The sequence below is a fragment of the Lissotriton vulgaris genome, unplaced genomic scaffold (assembly GCF_964263255.1).
Source record: "Lissotriton vulgaris unplaced genomic scaffold, aLisVul1.2 SCAFFOLD_858, whole genome shotgun sequence".
NCBI lineage: Eukaryota > Metazoa > Chordata > Amphibia > Caudata > Salamandridae > Lissotriton > Lissotriton vulgaris.
In genome coordinates this window covers 694376-718744 of record NW_028243697.1, presented here as the reverse complement: position 1 = coordinate 718744, position 24369 = coordinate 694376, and the positions used below count along the sequence as shown (strand labels likewise).

The following is a 24369-nucleotide window of genomic DNA, read 5'->3' as shown; positions in this document are numbered from 1 at the left end:
CGCTGCTACTCGAGTCTCCGGCCATGATGTTAAGAGTACAATCTGCCGCTGCTAAATTAGCCCTTGGTTGGCCTAGGAGAGCATTGGCCACAGCGGCGAGTGGCCTTCAAGTCCCTCTGCCTGGTTTTCGAAGCCCTGCAGTGACTTGGGCCCAGCTTTCTACAAGCCATGTTTGACTGGTACATCCCAACCAGAGCCCTTCGCTCTACAACGGCTTACCTTGTAAAAGTACCGAGATTCAAAAAAGTTAGGACCGGAGGCAGATCTTGCAGAGTTGCGGCTGCTAAACTATGGAACAGCCTGCCCCAAGACATCCGCCAAGCGAAAGAACTCCTCCACTTCAGGAAACGGGTCTAAACCTGGCTGTTTCCTAAATGTTAACCTCCTAGCCACTTATCTGCTGCCCCCGTGCTTTCCCCTTCTGGAGATACCTCAGCGCCAGGATGCCTGTAAGGCGACAGCCGCGCTATACAAATGTTCTAAATAAATAAAATAAAATACATACATATAAAATCCCAGGTCTGTATCCAGGAAGGTTTTCTCTACAGTCAGATGCAGCTCCCGTGTTGGTCTCTGAAAAGTCCATTCGCGAAGAGACCGGGGATGATTCTTTTCAACACGAAGTGCCCAGAGCCTCTGGTTTTTCACCTGGAGTTCTGTGCCTGCAGTTTTGATGTTGTAGGAGCACTCTAATACCAGCCAAATGTCCAGGACCTGGGAGTGCAGTTCTTGGGGGAGGGGGTTAGAATTAGTTCCAGCAGAGACCAGCAACAGGGCCCAGGCAGGTCCAGATGTTGCTGATCAGCTGGGCAGTTGTAGGGACGGTCTATGGAAGCTAGTTGTGTCCCTGTAGGTCACATAGAAAGTTCGCCAAGTGACACATGGAGTCACTTCTGGGGTGCAGGGTTCAAGACAAGCAGGTCCAGTCTTCCTTCAGGCTTCAGACAGCAGGCAGGGATGTATGATGTTACAACGCATGCTTTAACAACGCATGCTGTTACAACGCAGGTTTTACTACACATACCATTACAACGCATAGCGCTTTGGGGTGCTGGATAGTGAATAGTTTAATTTACTATTCCAACTCCAGTCCCCGTGGACACTAGGGAAGGTGTTGGATAGTAAATTAAATCTATTCCCTATCCTAGAGTGCCCCCCCAGCGCAATGCGTTGTAATGGTTTTCGTTGTAAAACCTGCGTTGTAATAGCACTGCGTTATAAAAGTTTTGTTGTAAAGGATGTTTCCCGCAGGCAGTCCTTCTTCAGAGTCTACACAGGTTGAGGAGTGTCCTGATGAGAGGTACAAAGGATGCCACTTTATACCCAGTGCCAGTCTGTGGGCGGGGTTCATCCCTTTTTTCTATTCCTAATCTTGTTCTGCTGAGTTTTTCCCTTTTCTAGGGGTCTGGCTCCAGCTTTGCTAGTGCAACAAAAGACAGGCAGGCCTAGATGTGAACTGCATTTTCCATTGACAGGGCAGGCATCTTCTAAAGTCAGGAAGGTGGGGAGTTCAACCCTCAGGCTACCCTTTGAAATTCAGGAAGGAGATCTGTACAACCCACAGGCCATCCTACTCAGGAGAGGAACACCTTCTCTAAACCCAAGCCAAGTCTGTCCCCTGTCTGGGAGGAATACACATCATACCACAGGAGAGTCATTAACAGTCATATGACCCTAGACAATGGCCGAAAGACCGGTTTAATTTAGGCAGAAAAATGTCAGATTTCTAAAAGGGGTATTTTTGAAATAGCAATTTAAAAAACCTTTAAAGAGGATTTCAAATTATGATTCAAATGAGTGGAAGAAGCATTTCTATAGCTGTTCCCTTAATGAAGTTATCACTTAATAAAGGTGATAAGGTAACCCAGTGTTAGTCTATGGGAGGCTAGACTTGCCACAGTGAAAACTGACTTTGGGAGTTTTTCACTGGTAGGACATGGAAGCCATAAGTACACGTCTTAAGTGTAAAATACGATGCACCCTGACCCGTGGAGTTCTGAGGTGGCTTGAAAAATCATTTTAGTACACGGCCCAGGGTCTTTTACTCCTCATAATAAATAGTCACACTATCACTCTTCCCCAAAAAAGATTAAAACCTTGTTGTCTTGCTCTTTCATGTTTATTGCCGACCAGAAGAATAAAAGCAGAACCAGTCCCGGGAAATTTAACACACCAAAAACCAGCTAGCAATTTCAGCTAACAGATTTAGAATCAGTTCGATGTAAAATAGGTTAAAAATGTTGTTGCTGAGATTATGGAGAAACATGCAATGATGCTAGCCATCCTGAAGGGACCTATAGCATGGAAAAATTAACATGGTATAATAATAAACATGTCCTTTCTGCTGATCATTATTTTTCTGTTTAGAAACACAAATCAGAAGAAGAAAAAATTAATTCTCGTTTTTCTTGTTTACACTGCATCTGTAATTACGGTCCGTGACCTGCATTTCACCCTCGCTGTTAGGTCTGGCAGTTGGCATTATGTCATCAAAAGTCAACTGTATAAACATATTACAGTTACGCTGCTATACCATTTCTTTTATTATGTTATGTTATGTTATGTTATGTTATGTTATATTTGTCTTTTATAGCGCGCGGCTACTCCAAAGAGTGTTCCGGCGCTTTATTGCAAACCTGTACCAAAAAAACATAACAAGAAGCATAGCAGGAAATAAAAAGACCAAGAAACAAAAAGGCACGACGGCTGACGGCTGACGGCTGACTATGGATGTCACAACTGGGCTGTAATGAGGAAATTAGGGATAGTCTTTTGCTCATGGATTGCAACTCCTATGTATTATAAAGAAAAAATATTTAATTTAGTATACAGGAATTAGGTATTAAATCAGTAAAATATACAATTGCTCTACAGTAGGTTAATGATAAAGTGAATCAGTGGTAAAAAAAAAAATGTCTTAAAAAATACAGTTAGTGTCATGTCTTTACAGATATTTAATCATGACAACTATCTGACACTAAAATTAGCATGTATAGATCCTGGCTAGTTAGTGGCAGAACAATGATGACAGTTACCTTAGGAAGAGATTTTGCAATGCTTTGAACGGTCACAGCATTAGAGAGCAGGAGGCTGAGGGCAGTGTAGGTACCCTGTATTAGGTTCAGTTCTGGCTCAGTCTGTTTTAGATTATATTGTTTATGTTCCTCTGAGCTGGTTTTGAGGCTGAAGGTATCCGATGATGATCTTACAGATAATTTCATCCAATCAATTGAGCTGTTAAGAATTGCGTACGGGAGAAAAAATACCTTCTTTTTTTGGAATACATTTTATTAGGTTACATTTGAGCACCCCCTCCATATATGATCCCTCCTCCGCCCCGGAATGTCCTAACTTCTTCAGTTTTTCGGAGTTGGCTTATCCGAAGGACCGATGCCAGTTCTATTCCCATGCACTTCACCCACCACCTGTATATTTTTGGGTGTTTTTGGGGGGCAGCCGCTTGCCTTATATAATGCCATCATCAGGCCCATGCAGTAGTCCATTCACTTCTTCCATACCGTCAGTGACGGGGAGGGTACCACCTTCCAATCTCTGGTTATATCAGTTTGGCAAGTGTTAGTCCCATGGTGAGCAAGGGTAATTTATATCTATTCCCTCTACATCTTCCGTAAGGTAGAGAAGAGCTCAGACTTGGATCTCGTAGGATTTGCCAGGAGAGAAATTCACCCAGACAAGTGATCACCCCCACCAGAAATTGACTAGTGCTGGACAACTTCATACTATATGGATGAAAGTACCCTCCTCCGCAGCACAGCGGAGACAGGCCTGGGAGGTAATCACTACCATACGCGAGAGCCGATGACATGTATGGTAAACACTGTGTATGTACCTGAAGTGAATCAAACAAAGTCTGGCTGCAATTGCTGCTTCTAATGGGCAACATAAAACCTCCGTCCAGTTCTTGGTTTCCAACTCACCAACATGGGTATTCCAGGCCATGCGAAAGGTGCCAAAGCTCTCCGGTTGGTTAGATATAAGCGTCTGGTAAATTTTTACGACTTTATGGTCCTCAAAGTCCCCCATGAGGACGTTACCCTCTAAGGGATTAAATTCGGGGAGGTCTGATAGTGTTTACATTGGGGGTCAAGGCATGGCAGAGCTGGAGATACCTATAACATTGGCTATGAAGTAGGTGGAATTCCTTCTGGAGGTCCTAGAAAAATTGAAGAGCTGTGCCCTGCATATCATCCCCTAGGGTGGAGATCCCAATGAGATCCCATTTCTGAAATCCTGACAACGGGACCATCTGTGGAAGCAGGTTCTCATACCACAGTGGTGTCTGTTCTGTTAATCTGCCCCATCTGTTTATCCTTTGAAGCGCTAACCACCATCATTTAAGGACAGTTTTTGTCACTCAAGGGTTAGTGTATTGACCTGCACTGTATAGATAGGTGATCAGTGGGGCAGTACCCATTGCCCATTTGTCTAGTGCATATGCCGAGTCACACTTCATATCATACCACCAGCCATTTACAATCAGGAGATGGGCAGCTAAATGATAGGATTCCACATCTGCGGCTGCAATGCTCCCACAATAGATGGATTGGAAACATTTGCTGAGGGCTACCCAGGAGTTCCTCCATCACATGAGAAGGCATTGAGGATGGAATTTAGCTTACAAGACCGTTGTCGAGGGATGTCATGAGGGAAATTCTGTAGTTGATAGAGGAATCTGGGCAGGGAGACCATTTTGAAGATTGCAGACCATTCTAGTAGGGACAGCAGGAGCACCAACCAGATTTTTATATCAGCTTTAAGACAGGGGAATTCTGGCTCAACATTTGCACTCCATGCTACTGCTGCATCTAGGGACAGATAAACACTCAAATACCTGAACCCATTAGTGGCAAGTCACAGACCCGACGCCCATCTCAGATTGTGGGGCCCATGGCCCACCGCTTCGACCGTAGATTTTGATGTGTTCTTTTATAGGCCCGAGGTTTCTACAAATATACGCAAGATCTGCAGCAGTCTGGGCCCCATCGTGTCTGGTGACGTCAGAAAGAAGAAACTATTGTCAGCAGATAAGACAATTCTTGCTGACAATCTATTCCCCGTTCAAAGCCCCGCACCTGTGAATCCATCCTCACTCACACTGCCACCGGCTCCATAACGAGAGCAAATAGTAAGGGAGAAAGGGGGAAACTCTGCTGTGTCCCCCGCTGTATAGTGCAGGAGCCTGACTGGCCCACCAGCACCTTCATTGATACCCTCAAGTCTGTGCATAACAATTAAAGATATGAAGTAAACCATGGACCAAAATTGAGGCACTGAAGAAGGATGAATAGGTACTCCCAGCAAACTGAGTGAAAGCCTTGTCGATGTCAGCTAGAAAGAGAATTGTTGGCCCCCCCCAGTCTATTGGCCAATGCAAGTGCATTATACATGCAACGGATATTGTGGCGGGACTCCCAATGGGGCATAAAACCGGACTGATCTGGGTGAACCAGATCCGGCATGTGTGTAATAAGCCCATTCACCTGTGCCTTAGCAAATATCTTAACCTCCATGTTTAATTAGAAGATAGGGCGGTACGGCAAGAGATTGTCCGCCGGACAACCCGTTTTTTGAAAAAGCATGATCTCTGCATGACATAAGTCCGGCAGCATGGCTTCTACATCTGAGGTGGGCAGAAATGTTCCCAAAATATGGTCCCGGAGCTTGGGCATGTAAGCTTTGAAGAACTCACAGGGGAACCTGTTTGGACCGGGAGCTTTGCCCAAATTCATGTCGGACACGGCTGAGGCAAGTTCCTCCCGTGTGAGTTTCACGTCGGGCAACTCGCGGGCCACAGTAGAGATAGTCCGGTGTGGGAGATCACTCACACACTCCTCAATTTGCGCATTGGACACCACCACTCTTTTGACATGGACCTCCTTGAAATGGGAAGTGAAACGATGCACTATCTCTTCCGGGGCTGTAAGTAGTGTGCCCGAGTCCTCTTTAACCAAAGGAAAATGAGGTGTCTGGCATAATCTTTGGAACATCTGACTGAGAAATACCTTCTTAGTTCTTATTGGGATGGGAATCCATCAGCAATACTAGAAGAGTCACACTAATTGATTAAATCAAATATAACAGGTGGAAAAATAAAGAAAAGAAAAAGAATATTATTTAAATATGTGGTGAAATGAACATATTCATACACTATATGAGAAGAACACATCTTAGAATCACAATTCTTTAACCAAAAGTGCATAAGGAATAATTGTATTTTCAGTATGCTCTATGTTGTCCTCTAATATGTTAGGTATTAATATGCTAATATATTAAGTGTAAAACACTCTGCTTTACATTAGTAGTGTAAGGCCCACATGCATCAAAGCAAAAACTGGTCGCAAACGGGCATATTCTCAGATCTGCCCATTTGCGACCGGTATTTTTGCATTTGGGATACATCATCCCAAATGCAAAAATCGAAATTTAAGTAATCTCTAAATTGTGATTACTTAAATTGCGATTGCATTTAAAGAATCTCAAATTGAGATTCCTTGAATGCAATGCATCATAGTAAAAAAAAATAGCGATTTGGCTACTAGGGAGAACAAATTACCATGAAGGTGAACTTCATGGTAATTTGCAAAAACTTTGAAAAATGCACTAAAGTGCATTTTTCAAACTTCCATTTTACACACACACATGCCCTTGGGCATGTGTGTGTGCAATATGTACTCATATTCAGATTTCACGGATGCAACAGGGCGTCCTTCTGACACCCTGGCACCCTTGAAATTGCATTCTCAATTTGCGATTCTCTAATTGAGAATCGCAAATTGAGAATCTCTTCCCATTCATTCCTATGGGCCTCAAGGTCCATAGGAATGAATGGGGAGGTATTCCTTAATTGCGACTCGCAATTTGCAAGTCGCAATTAAGGAATGTTTAGAAATCGCTACTTTCAAAGCGATTTCTATATGCATAGCCTTTTGCTTTTCCTTAATAGCGAATCCTTATTTTTCACGAACAAGGAATCGTAAATGGCATTGTTGATGCATGTGCCAGTATGTGCTAAAGATTACAAACGCATAAATATTACTTGAGACAAAGCACCCAATAGGGGTAGCATATACCACAAATAGAACACACAAACATATTCATATTGATGGGCAAAGATTTATCAAATTGACAAAATTAGTTTGATAAAATGAGCAGATAGAATACAATAAGCAACATTTGCAAAAATACATTAGAGAAATATAGATTTATTTCAAATGAATTTTACATATTAGAGAACTTTTCTCTAATATTCTGGCATCTCTTAGACTGAGGGCCTGATTCACAAAGGTATACTTACACTTTTGTGTAAATTCACTTTTATTTTGGAATTTACAAAACTGCATTTTAATAGTAAGTTTACAAGTGTGGAGACTTCGCAGTCAGAGCGAAGAACACTGCACATAAAAAGATAGGCATGTTGTATAACTGCGGAGTCTCTGCACTTGTAAACTTGCAATTAAAATGCTGTTTTGTGAATTCCTAAACAAACGTAAACTTTCACAAAATTGTAAGTTTACCTTTCTGGCCTCAGTAATTAACATGCAAGCTCTTTTTTTGTTTTAATTTTTTTATTTAACGTGATGAGTTGAACGCAGTAGTACAAACGGCCACTACCCTCCTTAATCTTTGCTGCCAAAAGGCAAAGTTTATCACTGGAGTTGGTCTCGAGAAAACAAAAGTTGATACAAGTAGAACACCAGCTGTCTCCTGCCCAGTACATTGATCACAACAATCTGAGCCGTTTTGCCATCTCTACCTGTAACACTAAAGGGTGTTCAATCCATGGCAAAACCAAACACTTCAATGAAAATTATTGCCCTTGGCAAAGCATGGAAATTCAGTGAACAGATGATTCCAACAAACACCCCCTTGGTTGAAATGCCAGAATATTGATAATGAGCAAAATATTTTAGAATGGTGAATTGAACTAATATGATGAAATATGATCTTCTTTGATCCTTGATGCTCAGGTATACTTGTATATAATAGAAGAATAAATGATTACTGTTCATTATGTGACTGAAAGATGTACTTACCATGGTTAATATGCATGCATTTTTCTCTTTATCAGTCATTAAACGGGCAATGGAACATGAATAAAATGTTTTCGGCAGTTAGAAATATAGATTTATTTAAAATGAATTTTGCAATTGTTACTGAGATGCTTTAATATAAACTGAAGACCAAATACTTATATATTTTTTTTAACATATTTGTTTATTGGTATTTTAAGGCTACATGGTACCACACATGGTTACTGAGCCACTTTAACAGCATGGCTTAAACAACTGAAGAAGCAAAAACAACAACCGGGTTGCGGAAATGGTGGACATCTTTTTACAGGGCCAAATCGCCACTGCATTGTTTACCTGGAAACAAATGTAGGAAAATGATGTTCATGTGGATCCATGGGCATAGATGCATCAAGGTAAAATCAGCTCGCAAAGGGGCATATTCTCAGAATCTGCCCCTTTGCGACCGGTATTTTTGCATTTGGGATGCATCATCCCAAATGCAAAAATAGCAAATTAAGAAATCGCAAAATTGCGTTTACTTGCATTTAAGGAATCTCAAATTGAGATTCCTTAAATGCAATGCATTAAAGTTTAAAAAATAGCGATTTCGCTAATAGGGCTCGCAAATTACCGTGAAGTTGAACTTCATGGTAATTTGCAAAAGCTTTGAAAAATGCACTAAAGTGCTTTTTCAAAGTTTCATGTTGTGCACACGCATGCCCTAAGGGCATATGTGTGCGCAACATATGTGCACAGATCAATTTCAGGGGGTGCAACTGGGTGTCCTTTGGACACCCCTGCACCCTTGAAATTGCATTCTCAATTTGCGATTCGCTAATTGCGATTCGCAAATTGAGAATGTCTTCCCATTCATTTGAATGGGGAGGTATTCCTTAATTGCGACTCGCAATTTGCGAGTCGCAATTAAGGAATTTTAAGAAATTGCTATTTTTTTTAGTGATTTCTTCATGCCTTGCATTTTGCTATTCCTTAATAGCGAATTGTTATTTTTCGCTATTAAGGAATAGCAAAATGGGTTCTTGATGCATCTGGGGGTATGTTCTCTAAGTAAAAGGAATCATAAAATCTTTCAAAAGAAACACAAATATTTGATATAGAGAGTGAACCATCCACTTAATTAACAATGTTACCAATGAACTTGCACTCACTTCCGGAGTTTTAAACAACGAGCCTATATTTTCGCCTTATTTTGACTCCCATCAAATTTGAACTTAATGAGCAACAATGTATAACAAGGTTCATTTGTACCAATGGTATAAGTCTTACTTTTGATGGAATTAGCTTTCGTAGATATAATGAGACATGGTTTGGTTTGCATATCAACAGAATATTTATCCAGCACACAAAAAGATTGGGTCTTATTTTGTCCCAGATGGGCCCTTGTAGAGTACAGCTCACCCTATTTAGAAGTCCGATATCAGTTGGGCAGTTGGTCAAAGGTGTCCACCGGCAGAAACATAAGGGTTTGCCTGCCTCTAAAGACAGCAGGAGGAGAAGAAGTTTGGCAGACAGGTTACTCCGCCAAATTAGTGTCCTTGCAATCTGATTCCATAGTATGCCAAAGGACACATGTTCAGGGGAAATCATGAAAATCTAATGTTTTGGCACATAGAAAATAGTATTAAGTACTTATTCAAAGAGTAAAGTAGAAAAGCAACGTGTTATCACTGGAATTAGCAGCACAATTATAAACTGCCTGGGCACTACTGGACACAATGCAGTTGCACAGAAAATGCATCTCTGAAAAGAACTGCCACTGCAACTCTGAAGTTGTTCTACCATGTGCTATGAGGTCACTTGGTGTTATGGAGATTATGTATAATGGGTGCCAACACCTACTTTTAATAATAATGCAAAGCACATGAAATTATTATTTAGCTGTAATGTACTATATGTTAATTTTGTGATATTTAAGTATATCCTGATATAAACATTTAATGCATGTTTACCTTCTACATAGATTGCGTAGCTATACATTTGCTTTTAAAGAAAATTCTGAGAGTCCAATGCCTTATGAAATATCAGTGCTAAAATTAATTACTGCTGTTTTAACGATTTAAGTGAAGCATTTTCAACACTTTCTGAGCAGCAGCCTAAAAATGCCCACCATCTGTCCAGAACCTTCAGCTGCCCTTTGATTACTTCACATATTTTGTGCAAACCTGTAAGAGCCTTTCCAAACTGAGAGACAGCAAATTACAAATGTGTATCCGTACCCCATTTTCTTGTAATTTCAGTATTAAACATCGAATAGTAAAGGAACAATTGTCACAATTAATTATTTTGCTCTCTGCAATGTAAGAATAAAGGCAATGTACCTTAATTTCCGTCCATTCATTCATCTGTTCATCCAACATTCAATATCCAGTTATCTTTTTCTCACTGTTTCTAGATTGGGCAATTGGTATTGGACAAACTGTTGAATGAATGGTAAAAATGTAAGTGGGATTTTAGAGGGTTGGATGGGGTGTCTATAAAGGGGTGAGCCATAAGACGTGTATCTAAGGAACCTCCACAAGAGGCCTGACTATGCATGTAAGGGTGCAGCCTAAAACATATGTCATGTGCATTACGTAATTCATAAATAGAGTTTATCCGAGAAAGTATAACCAAAATCATTAGGAAGCAAGATCAGGGGTGGCTTTAGGCATGTGCAAGCTGTGGACCTGCACAGGGCCACCAAACCCCAGGGGCCACCACACCAATATATATCCTTAATATAATATTCCTCTGAGAATGGATACATATTTGCGTGGCGGCCCCTGGCAGGGATTTGGCGGTCTCCGGCTCTGTTCCACTTCCAAACACCCTGACCTCTCCCTCTTCAATGGCCTCCGCGCTCCGCCCTGCCCGGACCCCCTCTTCCGTGGCCCCCAGCCTACGCTCCCTGCCCAGGGCCGCCATGAGCCTAGAGCCGCCCCTGGCAAGATGTTTATTTACTTTTTTATAGAACCCCATTTTCCTGGGTTTTAGGCAATAAAATGCTTGATGAGGTAAAATTAAGCAGCAATAACTTGGTTATTCAACATGAATGGAATAGTATTTTAGGCCCTGGGACAAAAGTCTTAAGTAACGATACTGACTGTGTTACTTTGTTCCTATGTCACATAGAGGACTTCTTATGTCAGTCGCGGAGTTGTAGCTCTGGCATTTGACAGTCAGGAAGTTGAATGAATTTATATTTATATAGCACATGGCAACCCTGAGGCCTCCCAGCGCTGAGGACAGACGCAGATGGACACAAGCAGAGAGTTAGATCAAGTCTTTGAAGAGGCAGGTTTTCAGGAGTTTTCGAAACGCCAACAAGTTAGGCTCCTTCCCCTGATTGGGAGGGAGTGTGTTCCAGAGGTTAGTGGCGTTGAAAGAAACGGAGCGCTCGCCCCATCTAGTTCTTCGTATTTTTGTTTTGGGACGGCGAGATAAGAGGAGCTAGAGCAGAGATTTCTGGGAGGATGATAGGGGGTAATAGGGGAATGGGAAATGACCGGGCCGTTCTTCCAGAAGGCTTTGTGAGCCAAGCACATGGCCTTAAATTGTATCTTTGCCGTGATAGGGAGCCAGTGAAGGCTCCTTAGTGCTGGTTCCGCATATTGCCTGCGAGGAATCTGAAGGAGTGGACGATCAGCACAGTTCTGGATCTTCTGGAGTTTATTAGTACATTAGTACATTTTTCTTCTTCCAAAGACAGAAATACAGGGTCCCATAGGGCGGTGGGTAGATGTATTTTTTTCTTTGTTAGGATTCAGCTCTGGCAAGCCATGGCAGATGCTGGCCCACTTACAGTACGGAGTAAGGTCCATCACAAAGGAAATGATGCACCATGGTGGTAAAATGCAATCTGTCAGGTTATTGCCGGTTGTAAATACATAACCACTGGTGATAGAGCCATTTCGAGAAGTGATAAATTCAGTTCTAAACACATTAATGCCAGAAAAACTCTTTAGAGTAAGGGAGCGCGAAATTCCCAAAATTTGCTTTCACATTATTCTATAGCATTTTTTACAAATCGTGAAATTACACATAATAACATAAAATCCACCATTTAGTGCTATATATTGGATGAGAGGACACATTTTGCGCTTAAAAAATAGAGCGTTAGGGGCGTGGCTTGGCGCCCGGCGAGGACGGCAGCGCGGATGTAGGCGCTCCCGGTCGCCGAGGGATTTCGCCGCTTCTGCTGACGCACCTGTCCCTGCAATACTCCTTTACCGCAACCGGAGACTGCGGCGACTACGGGGCTCCTATTTGCGGTCCTTTCCAGACGGCGGTATGGCCGTTCTTCACGTTTGCATCGCGGACGCGGCTGACTGAGAGTCGCGCCCGCCATTTTGTGTATATCCAGCGCGGACTGCGGCGCTTCTGACCTACGACGATGTGCACACACCACGGAGCTCTGCGCAACGCCAATTACACATGGTGAGGTGATTTCTGCTTGCTTGTCTCACCGCTGCCTGTGTATGCTGCAAGCTGCCTCTAAATGAACTCTGGCAAGTTTGGTTTGCGTATTTTATTTCTCTGGCGGCCATTTTGAGCAAATGCTCTCTCATCCCCTCAGCCATCCTGCAAAAGTACTCAGATTGATTCCATTACGCATTAACTGCGCTGCTTTCTCCCTTGGCAGCATATCCAGCGCTATTTACAATTTGGGGCAGTTCTGAGCACGGTTTTTTGTGCATTCTCCTTCATTTGCTCTCCTTATACTCATGAGGTCTTCTTTTTGACGGACCTTCCTTGCTCCACAAGGTGCCATTTCTCTACACTTTGTCCCCACGATGGCTCTCTGTTCTCGTCATTTATGTCCTGCCTTCTTCAATTAGAGATTTGATTGCTGTTCCATCCATTTTCCTCACTTCATGGCATACCTACACCAGGCGCAGTCCTTCAGTTGAAAGCTCCGACGCATACTCTTCACTGCCTCTGGACTAGTAGTGGACATCACTGTTCTTCATCTTTATGGAAAAAAAGGCATTCTCTCGCACCTCCAAACCTCCACGTCGCATCTTCATTAAAAATTCCAAAGTCTTCTCTGCACTGGCACACCTCGAGGCCTCTCAAGGACTCACCACTCAAATGTCGCAGTCTAACACGGAGAAGCCCATCCAGCCTCTAGGGAAGGTCACGTCGAAGCGTCCTAAAAAAGATCCTCCATCGCCAACGGGGTCCACATCGGCTGTCTCCATGGAGCTGCTATTGGAAGAAATACGCGCCCTCAGACCCTTCATGGAAGAAACTAACTCTAAGTTGCAGGTTCTTACCGACAACTGGTCTCAGATGGATGCCAGAGTGACTACAGTAGAACATTCCCTGACAGCTCTTCAAGAGTCCTCCTCTAAAGTAACACACATGCAATCTCAAATCTCTTCTCTTCAAAAGCAGGTTGAAGAATTGGAAAATCGTAACAGGCGCAACAATCTTCGTCTCTACGGCCTTGCGGAGAATTGCGAGGGGACTGATCCCATTGCCTTCTTTAAATCATTTCTGCCCAAGCTCCTTCACCTTCCTGAAGATACCACGCTTAACATCCAGCGTGCACACCGGTTGGGTCGCCTCCCTTCTACTTCCTCTCCTTCTTCACGGCCAAGAGGTGTCATCATGTACTTCTTAGAATACACTGACCTCCTCAAAGTTATTTCAGCGGCCCGTGCCTCACCTCGATTGCAATGGTCAGGCTCCAACCTTTTCTTTGCACAAGATTATGCAAGAGCTACGGCTACTCGACGCAAGGCCTTCCTGGACATGCGACCAGAACTCTGTGCTATTGGAGCTAGATACGGACTCTTCCACCCATGCCTATTCCGAGTGACCTATAATAACAAAACTACAACATATGAAGATCCTGTTCGCCTACGAAGCTTTTTGAATGCAACTCAAACCTCTGATATGGACTTCTCTAGCTCTTCATCAGCTTTTCCGCCATGATTTCTGCGTGATAAAGCTTTGAAATTTCAGTAAATTTGCATGCTTGCCATGCATGGTTGAATGTATTTTTGCTTGTTCTTGTTATGTTTTCAGGCGGCTCCTGTTCACATGTCCTTCTGTTCTTCCCCTTATTCCCCCTCGTTTTTCTTCTCTCCCTGTTCGTTAATTAGTATTGTTCACTGCCGCCTTTTTGCGTACCTTTTTGCTATTCATTATTGTCTTGTTCTCACCCTCTCTCATTCGTCTCATTTATTATTGTCTTTCCCCCCTTCTCCTTGCAGGTTTTACAATATATTTGGCGTCATTCCCCCGACCTGTTGGTTCGTTTGCATCGGACGCTTGCTTCCTTTGCCTGGCGCTCCCCCCCTCATTCATCTCCTCGCGTACCCTTCCCCTGGTGATCAACCCTCCCCATCTCTACCCTTCGTAAGTATGTTTTCCCTTTTCCCCCAGTTGTTCACTTTCCTCCTCGTTTCTTTCTTACTTTTACGTCCCCCAATTCTCTCTGCTTCACAGGTGTCTCTTCCTCTTGGTTTTCGAATACTCTTCTCTTGTTGTCTTATATCTATTATTCTGACTACTTCTCGGACTACCTTATCCTCTCCTCTACACAACTCGCTTATACTTTTTTCTTCCTCGCCCTATTTCTTCTTCCCTCATCCTTTTACTCTTTATTATATTGCACTGCTTTTTATCGATTCTCTTATTCTTCTTGGCTTTTCAATTCTTTTGATCTCCTTTGCGCCCCCATCTTTCTCTTTTGTTTTCTTCTTTTTCTTCGATATGATATATCTCTGGATTATCTTCTCATTTTTTCTGCATCAGTTATTTGTTTCTTCTGCTTTACAAGTGTCTTTCTCTCTTCTTTCTTCAAAACTCTTTTATTGTCCACTCCTTCTTCTTACTTCACTTATTTCTACTTTTCTCCTCCCGGATTTTCTACATCTACCGCTTCTATCTTTTTCTTCCTCACGTTTTTTCCCCATTTCTCATCTTCTTGCTCAGTACTATCATATATTGACGTTCATTGACCTTCCTGCTCTTCTTGCTTTTCTTACTCCTCTGGGTTTCACTCAAATTTTTTTATCTTCTTCTGCTTTTCTTTTTTTCCTCTTTTTTGATATGATATGTCTCTTAAAATAATCACTTGGAATGTTAAGGGCATTAATTCACCTATCAAACGACAGAGAATCTTGTCCCATCTTTCGCGTTTAAATGTGGACATTGCTTTTTTGCAAGAGACTCATTTGTCTGCTGACGAATCTGTTAAGTTGAAAAGAAGCTGGGTGGGTGATGTTTATTTTTCCCCCGGGGATGGTAAACGCAATGGAGTTGCTATTCTATGTCACAAAGCTCTTTCTCCTTCTATGATTGCTCAAGAGTCTGATACCGAGGGCCGTTGGACTTATGTTCAACTTTCTATTAAGAATGTTCCACTTTCTCTTCTAAATGTTTATGCCCCTACCACTGGTGATCCCACTTTCTGGCATTCATTTTCCCAGCACATCACCAGGTTCATTGATGATAATTTCATTTTAGCGGGAGACTGCAATCAGCCCCTAGATCCCTTTTTAGACAGGAACTCCAAAGCACATTTCATTCCTAACAAACCTCACAAATCCTTCTCCCAAACCATCTCCCAACATAAACTCACTGATGCTTGGCGTCTTTGTAATCCAAGTCTCCAAGAATTTACTTTCTACTCCCCATGTCACCATTCCCTATCTCGAATCGATTACATTTTTGTTACCCACAATATTGCCCAAACTCTCTCTCATGCAGAAATAGGTCCAATCTTACTTTCTGACCATGCCCCTACATTAGTTCAATTGGATCTCTTACCCAAATCAACAGGCCCTAAACGGTGGCGTTTCAACAACTCTCTTCTCCTAGACCCCAAATTTACTGCCGCCTTCATCTCTTTCTCCCATGAATTCTTTGCCCTAAACGATAACTCCCCTGTCCCTAAACATACTATTTGGGATGCTTTTAAAGCGGCAGCAAGGGACTTTATCATTGGCTTTGTTGCAAAAAAACGTAGAGCTGCTCGAGAAGCTACTAAAACCATCCTTCTAGATATTAAGAAATTGGAGCATTCTTATTTTACCTCCCGCTCACAGCAAACTCTAACCGCCCTTATCAGCGCTAAGATGAAATTTAACAAAAAATCTACAGATGATGCATCATTATATTTATTAAAATCTAGTGCCAAGTTCTATGGAGGCAAAAACAAGGCTGGCAAGATCTTGGCCAATTACCTGAAGGTGAAACACAACAAACTAAACATTGAATCTATCTACGACACTGACTTGAACCTTAAACACACAGACGCAGACATTCTCACTGCATTCTCTACTTTTTATAAGACCTTATATTCTTCTGAAACTCAACCATCTTCCCACTTACTAGACACATTTTTCTCCACCATACAAAAACCATCACATTTTCCACTTGACCTTTCTCATTTAGAACACGACATATCCCAACAAGAATTACTCAAAGCACTTCAAACCCTCCAAAAAGACAAAGCCCCTGGGCCCGACGGCTTCACAGTAGAATTCTTTCTCCACTTTTCAAAGCTTCTTATACCCAGACTCCATTCCCTTATTGGCACCTTCCTTTCCCTGGGTTCCTCCTCCGGCTCGTTTTCGGACGCTCAAATCTGCCTCATACCCAAGGAGGGGAAGGACCCTCAATATTGTAAAAACTACAGACCGATTTCTCTGGTCAATATTGATTACAAAATCTTTGCAAAATCTCTTGCAGCTCGACTCGACCTTCTCCTCCCAGACTTATTGGGTGAAGAACAGTCCGGCTTTGTCAAAGGCCGATTTATCACTGACAACACCAGACTCCTATTTAACATTCTCTCTAAATCCCGCCCTTTACCTCACCCTCTTGCGGCCATTGCTTTGGACGCTGAAAAAGCGTTTGATAGGGTTGAGTGGACTTATTTGTTTCATACCCTCCACTGGTTCGGTTTTGGTCCTGTCTTTACGTCCTTAATCTCACTCCTTTATTCTAACCCACGCGCAGCGGTCTGTGCCAATGGACAAATTTCTTCATTTTTTGATCTAAAAAGAGGTGTTCGTCAAGGATGTCCTCTATCCCCCTTTCTTTTTAACTTGGCTTTAGAACCCTTCCTCTCCAAGCTTCGTCAAAACCCCTCCATCCATGGTTACCAACTATCAGATTCACACATCAAACTAGCTGCTTATGCGGATGACATTCTGTTATTTGTCTCCAACCCCTCTATCTCTATTCCTGCTTTTCTTACCGAAGTCCATGCGTATTCCCAAATCTCTGGGTATAAACTTAATAATGACAAATGCGAGATCCTTCCTCTAACCAAATTTACATTCAAGCCAGATTTTGCCGCCTCCAACTTCACATGGAAACCTTCCAATATCAAATACCTTGGAATGCATATTGCCCCCGCCATCCCAGATACCGTTTCCCTGTGTATGTCCAAATGTATTCAAAAATTGACAGATCTCACGTCCAAATGGCATCCTCTTTACCTCTCTTGGTGGGGCCGCTTAGACACTATAAAAATGATGCTATCTCCCATTGTCTTATACACGCTTTCTAACATTACGGTCCCTGTCCCATCCAAATTTTTCAAACAGATCAACTCCCTTCTAATCCCCTTTCTCTGGAACAAAAAGAAACCACGAATGTCCTTGGCGCGCTTGATTCGTCCTAAATCAGAGGGTGGGGTTAACTTCCCTGATTTTCCAGCCTATCACAAGGCGTTCCAATTGAGACAAGCCTCTTTTTGGCTCCAAGATCCTGACATCCCATGCCCATTATGGGCCAAACTTGAACGCCTTCTCCTATCTCCTTTCTCTTTTTCCGAATACCTCTCCTTCTCTCGGAAACCCGCATCTGTTTCTACTCCGATTCATAAGTTTACCACAAAAATACTCCTCTCTTCCTCTCATTCACCCCCTACCACTATTGCTGATTTCCTATCCTCCCCCATATGGCATAACACCTCCCTACTCATCCGGGACAGACCCTTTTTCTGGAAATCTTGGCATACTCGAGGTCTACAATGGATTTCCCAACTTTTTTCTAACTCCTCTTTTCTATCTTTTCATGAACTTCGCACCCTTTATGACTTACCCACCTCCTTTGCACGCAAATATCAATCGCTTAAACATGCAGTTTTATTGAAATATGATCTTCTCACTCAGCCCGACCCTCCTTCTCCCCCATCCACTCTCACTTCCTCACTCCACTCCTTCTTACACACTACACCAAAAGCTACTGCTATTTATAAATACCTTCACGCTAGTGAAACTCCAAGACCTAAATCCAAAGTCGAGGAGTCCTGGGAGCACGACTTGTCTGTCTCTTGGTCAGTTCCCTTCTGGGACAAAATTTGGACCAAACTCCGCAAATCTTCAAGAGCAGCAACACTCACTCAGACTTTATTTTTTATCTATAATAGACTCCTCTTCACACCCCTTGACCTGCACAAACGCTTCCCTAACACTCCTCACACATGCTGGTCTTGCTCATCTCCACAAGCCGATTTATTCCACATGTTATTTTTATGCACTCATGTTCGTAGTTTTTGGTTGCAGGTTTGGGCTCAAGTTAATGTGATTTTCCACACTTCTATCCCTTTTTCTCCCACACATATTTTTATGGGCAGCCTTTCCCCCTGCTGGGATGATGTTGACTTGAAACCCCAGATTGTTGACTTTTTACTTGCTGCTGCTTTCCAACAATTGACAGTTAACTGGAAGGATTTCTCCAAAATCTCTTTCAAAGCATGGTGGTTTAATGTCTGCCATAACCATAGACTCGATACCACTCATGTCTTCCCGGCATGTTTGGCTGTCAAACGCATGGACTTATGGACTCCAGTTACACTTTATTTGGACTCTTGCAGTAAACGTTTGTTTCATCCTCTGCCTCCACAACAAGAAGTTCCTAAACCCCCTTAATCGCCCGATACATTCCATTTATTCTTCACTGTATCATTTTCTCAAATTTTCCCAATGTTTTTATGGTTGCCATATTTTACGCTCATGTATTTTTCCTATATCTCTTCCTTATTTTTTACTCTGTACCCAGATATTTTTCTTATTGCAAATGCATTTGTATAATTATGTTCTTTTATTTTTTCTTTTGCTTAAGAGTCTTTAACTTTGTATTCCATTGTATTTTGTTTTGACACCTGATTTTCTCTTCTTATGACTATCAAATAAAATTCTTCTGAACTTAAAAAAAAATAGAGCGTTACTCTCGCGCTCCTGCACCATAATTGTGCCACAAATGTAGTGTAAGTACACAATAGCTGCATATTTTCAGGAATTTAGTGAAGCAAGCATAATGCAAAAATCACAAATTATGCAGATAACGGCCACACAATTGTAATTTAGCTCAGGCCTACTTTAGAGGGAAATATTATGCCCAAAAAGTTGTAACATTTTTTATTGAAAATATGAACAGCTGCCAGTTGGGTCTAAATAGGGCAGAAATCAGATAAAGTTGCCGTTACCTAAACTATAAACCATAGATATGATCAACAAGCCGTCAAATCAGGAGCACGTACCTAGGACAATCTGGAGACATTACTGCTTGGTAGAGCACACATTTTGGAAGAGTAGTGATATATCATTGATGATATTGGATACACAATGTGACCCACTTGGCATTACCGACAACATAATCAACAAGCATTACACTTTTACCTTCTCTGTGTTTGCCTTTCAGTCCAACTTTGTTTAACAATTCCCTGTACAGTGACACCAAAATAGAAAGTCTATGTTGGACTTTTTTGTTGCATGGTTCCAATCAATTTTTTTTCTCTCCTCTAGACAAGATGAATATAATTTGGATTGCCCTACCATTGGCTATTTTGAATGTTTCATACAGCTACAAAATCCCAGGAGCAGAGCTGAGAGCCAGTAATAATGAAGAAAAAGACCTACTGCTAAGGGAAGAGTCCTTGATTTCCACATCTGTGCCTGCCATCTTGTTTCAATGGATATCAGAGCCGCCTTCCAGTAATCCAACAGTCTTGAACCTGAAACCTTCCAATGTGCTGCGGGTAAAAAGAGACGCTGATGATGATGATGACAATTTGGAAGAAGAGATCACAACTGAAGCAGTAATAAACAACACTGAAGTGTCAAGTGGTAATGTTTTGACCACTCCTGAACTTACACATCAACCAGCCATTTCAACAAATCAAACAGAACTAATTCAGGAAACAACTCCAGAAATCGTCACAGTTCATGCCGCCCCTTCAAGCACTATTCATGACACAACAACCAGTTCACAAATGGCTATTTCAGAGACTGTTAATGAAACTACTTCTGCCCAGACCTCTATACCCACTCTTATCACTGACCCTCCGCTAACTATTGCTACCGAGTACAATACGACCACCTCTTTCAGAAACCTCATAGACCCTGAAATCGGGCCATCAATTACACAAACGTCGGTCCCAGTAGAAACAATAACATCTTCTGTAAATAACCTGAATCACACAGATGTATTAGAATCCACCCATGCTCCAGACAATCCAGATGTGACCAACCCAGACAACACTCAGCCTGAGAAACAAAACATCATGCATACACTCATGGGACAATGCTTACTGGCCATCTCCATTCTAGCATTCATAGCAACTGTCTTCATCATCAGCACCATAGTCCTTGCAGCTAAGCTCTCAAACCTAAAGAACAGGTACAGGCTGCTAAGCAAGAACAGCACAGAGATGGTGTGCATCTCTTCTCTGCTACCAGACAATGAGCAGGTGAATGGAAAGAGCAAAGTCAGGGCCAACAAACTGAAGACATTTGCGGCAAACGTGGAAGACAGTGATGGGGACAATTTGACGCTAAACAGCTTTTTACCAGATCACTAACAGTGACCATTAATTGGCATATTGTTATCTCACCCAAGATGTGTAATTTATCAGAGACTTTTCATTATTTAGAAGTTCATGTGAATAGAAAGATTATTAGATGGCATCAATATATGTTCTTTTTGACTTAAAGTTAGTTGGTTATGGACATCAGTCAAATGAGATTCTTTCATATCACAAACAAGACTTGGATGGATCACTGGTTTGAATTGTTTTCCCCATGTGCTTTACAGTCGAAGGTCAAAGTGAGCATGTGGAGTACTGTATGTAATGAACCATTAACAGAATACTAACACCATTGGGTATTATTTCTTTTATTTCAGTTACTGTGAAGTGTCAATTTCACAGTACAATCTCAAATTGTGCAAAGTCCACGAATTCCAGGATATCCATATGAGATATATTTATCTAAATTAATTTCAATGGGAATTACTTACATGGTCAAGCCTATCTAAAAATCATGAAATTAGTCTAGTCATCGTGAACCAACACTGGAAACCCCACCAATGCTGTACGGACTTGTTATTACCCATAATAATACGCAGTGGGATCACACTTTACCTCCATCTTTCATCATAGTGTTTTGATTTTGCATTTGTTTTCCTTTGAGGTTGCAGGGGATCAGTCATCTCTCATGCTTCATTATTCTCAAAGCATTTAAAGAGCATCACGCTAAGGAGACCCAGTAAAAAGCGTTCATCATTTGCGAAGATCTTCCAGAGGTGTCTATCGTTGCTTGATACTTAACTTTAAAGTGATACTGTCGATAGATCATACTATCCACCTGATTAGAAAGTTTTCATTGATTCTAGAAATAAAAACTCTATTGTTCAAAATATTCAAACCATTCTACTGATTTTGTTTGGCCTTCATCCTAGAACTAAATGCCCAAGTGGCAAGGAGAAGGAGTGAAAAGCCAAGGATGGAAAATATGAAGTGGAATTATTATATTTAATGCACATTACAGTGGGTGGCTTTCCAATTGTCCCTAAAATGTATAAATAAAATCAGTGAACCTACCTGACATTCTTTACAAACACAGTTGTCTCAAGGTATTAACAACAGATGTTACTATTATACCACACAGATTTATTCCTCACCTATCCTGGAGTGCTGGCCAAGTCATTGATCCAGAATTTCAACTTGTGTCCTACAGACTGCACTAAGAGCACTTCTGCAGCTGTATCAGCACACTGAGCTATCTTACCAGTTTTAGTTTGATATGGTCTCCTGCTGAACTGAAATGTCAATTTCCTCATTATGGAAGAAATATTTATGATCAATGCATTTTCTCCTTACCAAAATGATGCTCAGACCGCTTTCCTTGCACAAGTTCGAACTTTACAGAAGAAATACATCCTGGGACACGATGAGTGGCATCTGACTGATTGTTTAGCTAGTTATGCAGTAAGTCTCACAACATTCTAAGGACTATTGCATTTCTTGCAAATGCTGTTCGTGTTTTTCTTTTGGTTGGATAATTTACATATGTTTTATCAAACTTTATCATTTTTTCTTATACAATTTCTGTTACTTTGTGGCAAAGGCCGAATATGAGAAAACTCTCTATGTTTAAACATGATTTCAATATGTTTGTACTGTAAATAATTTAACCGGTTTGATCTATGGGCTATGTTTGTATGATGGAATTGCAAAATTAAGGTGTAAACTGGCCTTTGAATTCCACAAGGGGTGACGTGGTTTGGCAAAGAACAATCCGAAACGCAAATTTGCACTGGAATAAAAGTTTCAAAATCACAGCTCAACGTGATATATTGCAATACTAGTATGAAAATCTAAATCACACAAACAAAACTGTTGGCAAAACATGGTATGTTTAGAAGAAAACAAAAACTGTTTATTGGCAATTGTTTGTGACCAACATGCTTTCTTATGAAAAATGAAGAAGAAAAGCAAAATGTACATTTAAGAAACGGTGGCCTTATCACATTGTAGTACAACCCAACCTTAGCCAAGCCCCAAAGTTACAGTTGACACTCCTGAGATATGTGATGTCCCTTGGCTTACAAATGTATACTTCCTTCCCACACTGCAGTTGTACTTCCATGAGACAAATTTACATTGGATTACGAGGCGATGAATAACAGAAAAATTAAAAGAGAGACATACATTCCCCAGGCCCAGATTCACAAAAAAGAATGGATTTGGAAGCAAGGGGTGCAAAGGGCAGAAACACATTGTGTTATAGAAGTTCAGACAAAAAAGAGTAATTGGCTCCTGGAGCGAAATGAGTAAAAAAAATTGTCATGAGTTATGCAAATTAAAATGCACTAGGTGTGGCCACATGTACTCAATACAGAATACTTTTGTTAACAAATCTCATGTTTAAAGGATCCCTCCGCCAACAACGTGACAGGAAGGTGGAGAAAGTGTTCCCCCACACTGGAAAAAAATAAAATAATAAAATATATGTTTTTTTTACACCTTTGCCTCTGAGGAATACCTGACATATCATGGTCACATTATTTACTCTTCTTTTGTGAATCACCAAGTATCTTTGTGATTTTTTTGCCAATTCAAATTGCATGTTATTGTACAGCTGTGTCATCTTAAGGATTTTTGGTAACTCGGGCAAGGCCTATTTTGAGGCTAACCTAATTTAATTTTGTTACAACTTTTCTGCTAAATCAAGCCGGCATGATGCTTACAGAAATAGGGTGATACAAAAACAATTGAAATATATATTTCCAGGGGCCCCTGTTCATGAGAAAAGGACTTCAGCTGTACAAAACAACAAAAACAGATAATAGAGGGCAAAGAGAGACACAGGCAGAGTAAAAGATATGCAAAGAGGAGAGAGGGTAAGATATAGAAATAGGCAAAGGTGAGAGATAAAATTAAATGTGTCTGTGCTCTAGCCCCACACCACCTCCTAGCTTGTCATCATAAAAAAAAATAAAAAATAAAACAGAACTAAAGCGAGACCAAGGGCAGATTTACCATATTTTCGCACAACGCAGCAGGCAAAAAAAGCTGTGCTGCGTTTTGCGAGAAGGGAGCAGGAGAGCGCCTTATTTACAGAAATTTGGCACTTTCCTTCCCTCTCCCTAGTGCCGGTTCTGTAACTAATTGATGTGCGCCACGGGCACACCTTTGCACCATAGTGCAAGGGTGTCTGCGTGAGTCTAGCATAGGTTTTTAAGTAAATAGGGTTTCGCGTTGGGTGGTTGCATGGGAATGCCCTTGCATGGCAGGCCCCGTTGGCGCTTAGTAATCTAAGCAGTGCTATACACTGCTTAGCCTACTTTTGAGTGTTTTCCAGTGCTAAACAAGTGTAAAGCTGGAACGTAAATTAGTAAAAAAAGATTTAGCATCATTTTGCATCACTTTTGTGACGCAAACACAGCGTTACATTTTAGTAAATAGACCACAAGTGTTTTAGACTGATCGCATTTTTGTGGTGTGCTCATCTTTGAGTGTGGAATTAATTTCTGACTGTATCAATTAGCCTGTTTCCATCATGTGATACACCACTTGGATCTATTT

At 41.5% G+C, this 24369-nt stretch overlaps 1 protein-coding gene across 2 annotated transcripts in view; it reads left to right on the top strand.

The window, feature by feature from the left end:
• Positions 1 to 23306, top strand: part of LOC147668249 (uncharacterized) — a 77219-nt gene extending 53913 nt beyond the window's left edge. The window contains exons 2-3 of one of the 2 annotated variants that reach the window (XM_086948671.1): positions 14255 to 14399; positions 19808 to 23306. In XM_086948671.1, the coding sequence (XP_086804797.1) occupies positions 19813 to 20862 (1050 nt within the window). In that variant the 5' untranslated portion in view covers positions 14255 to 14399; positions 19808 to 19812 and the 3' untranslated portion in view covers positions 20863 to 23306. The remainder of the gene's footprint in view (positions 1 to 14254; positions 14400 to 19807) is intronic. The other variant, XM_086948670.1, reaches the window with a different exon arrangement.
• The last annotated feature ends 1063 nt before the right edge of the window (positions 23307 to 24369 follow it).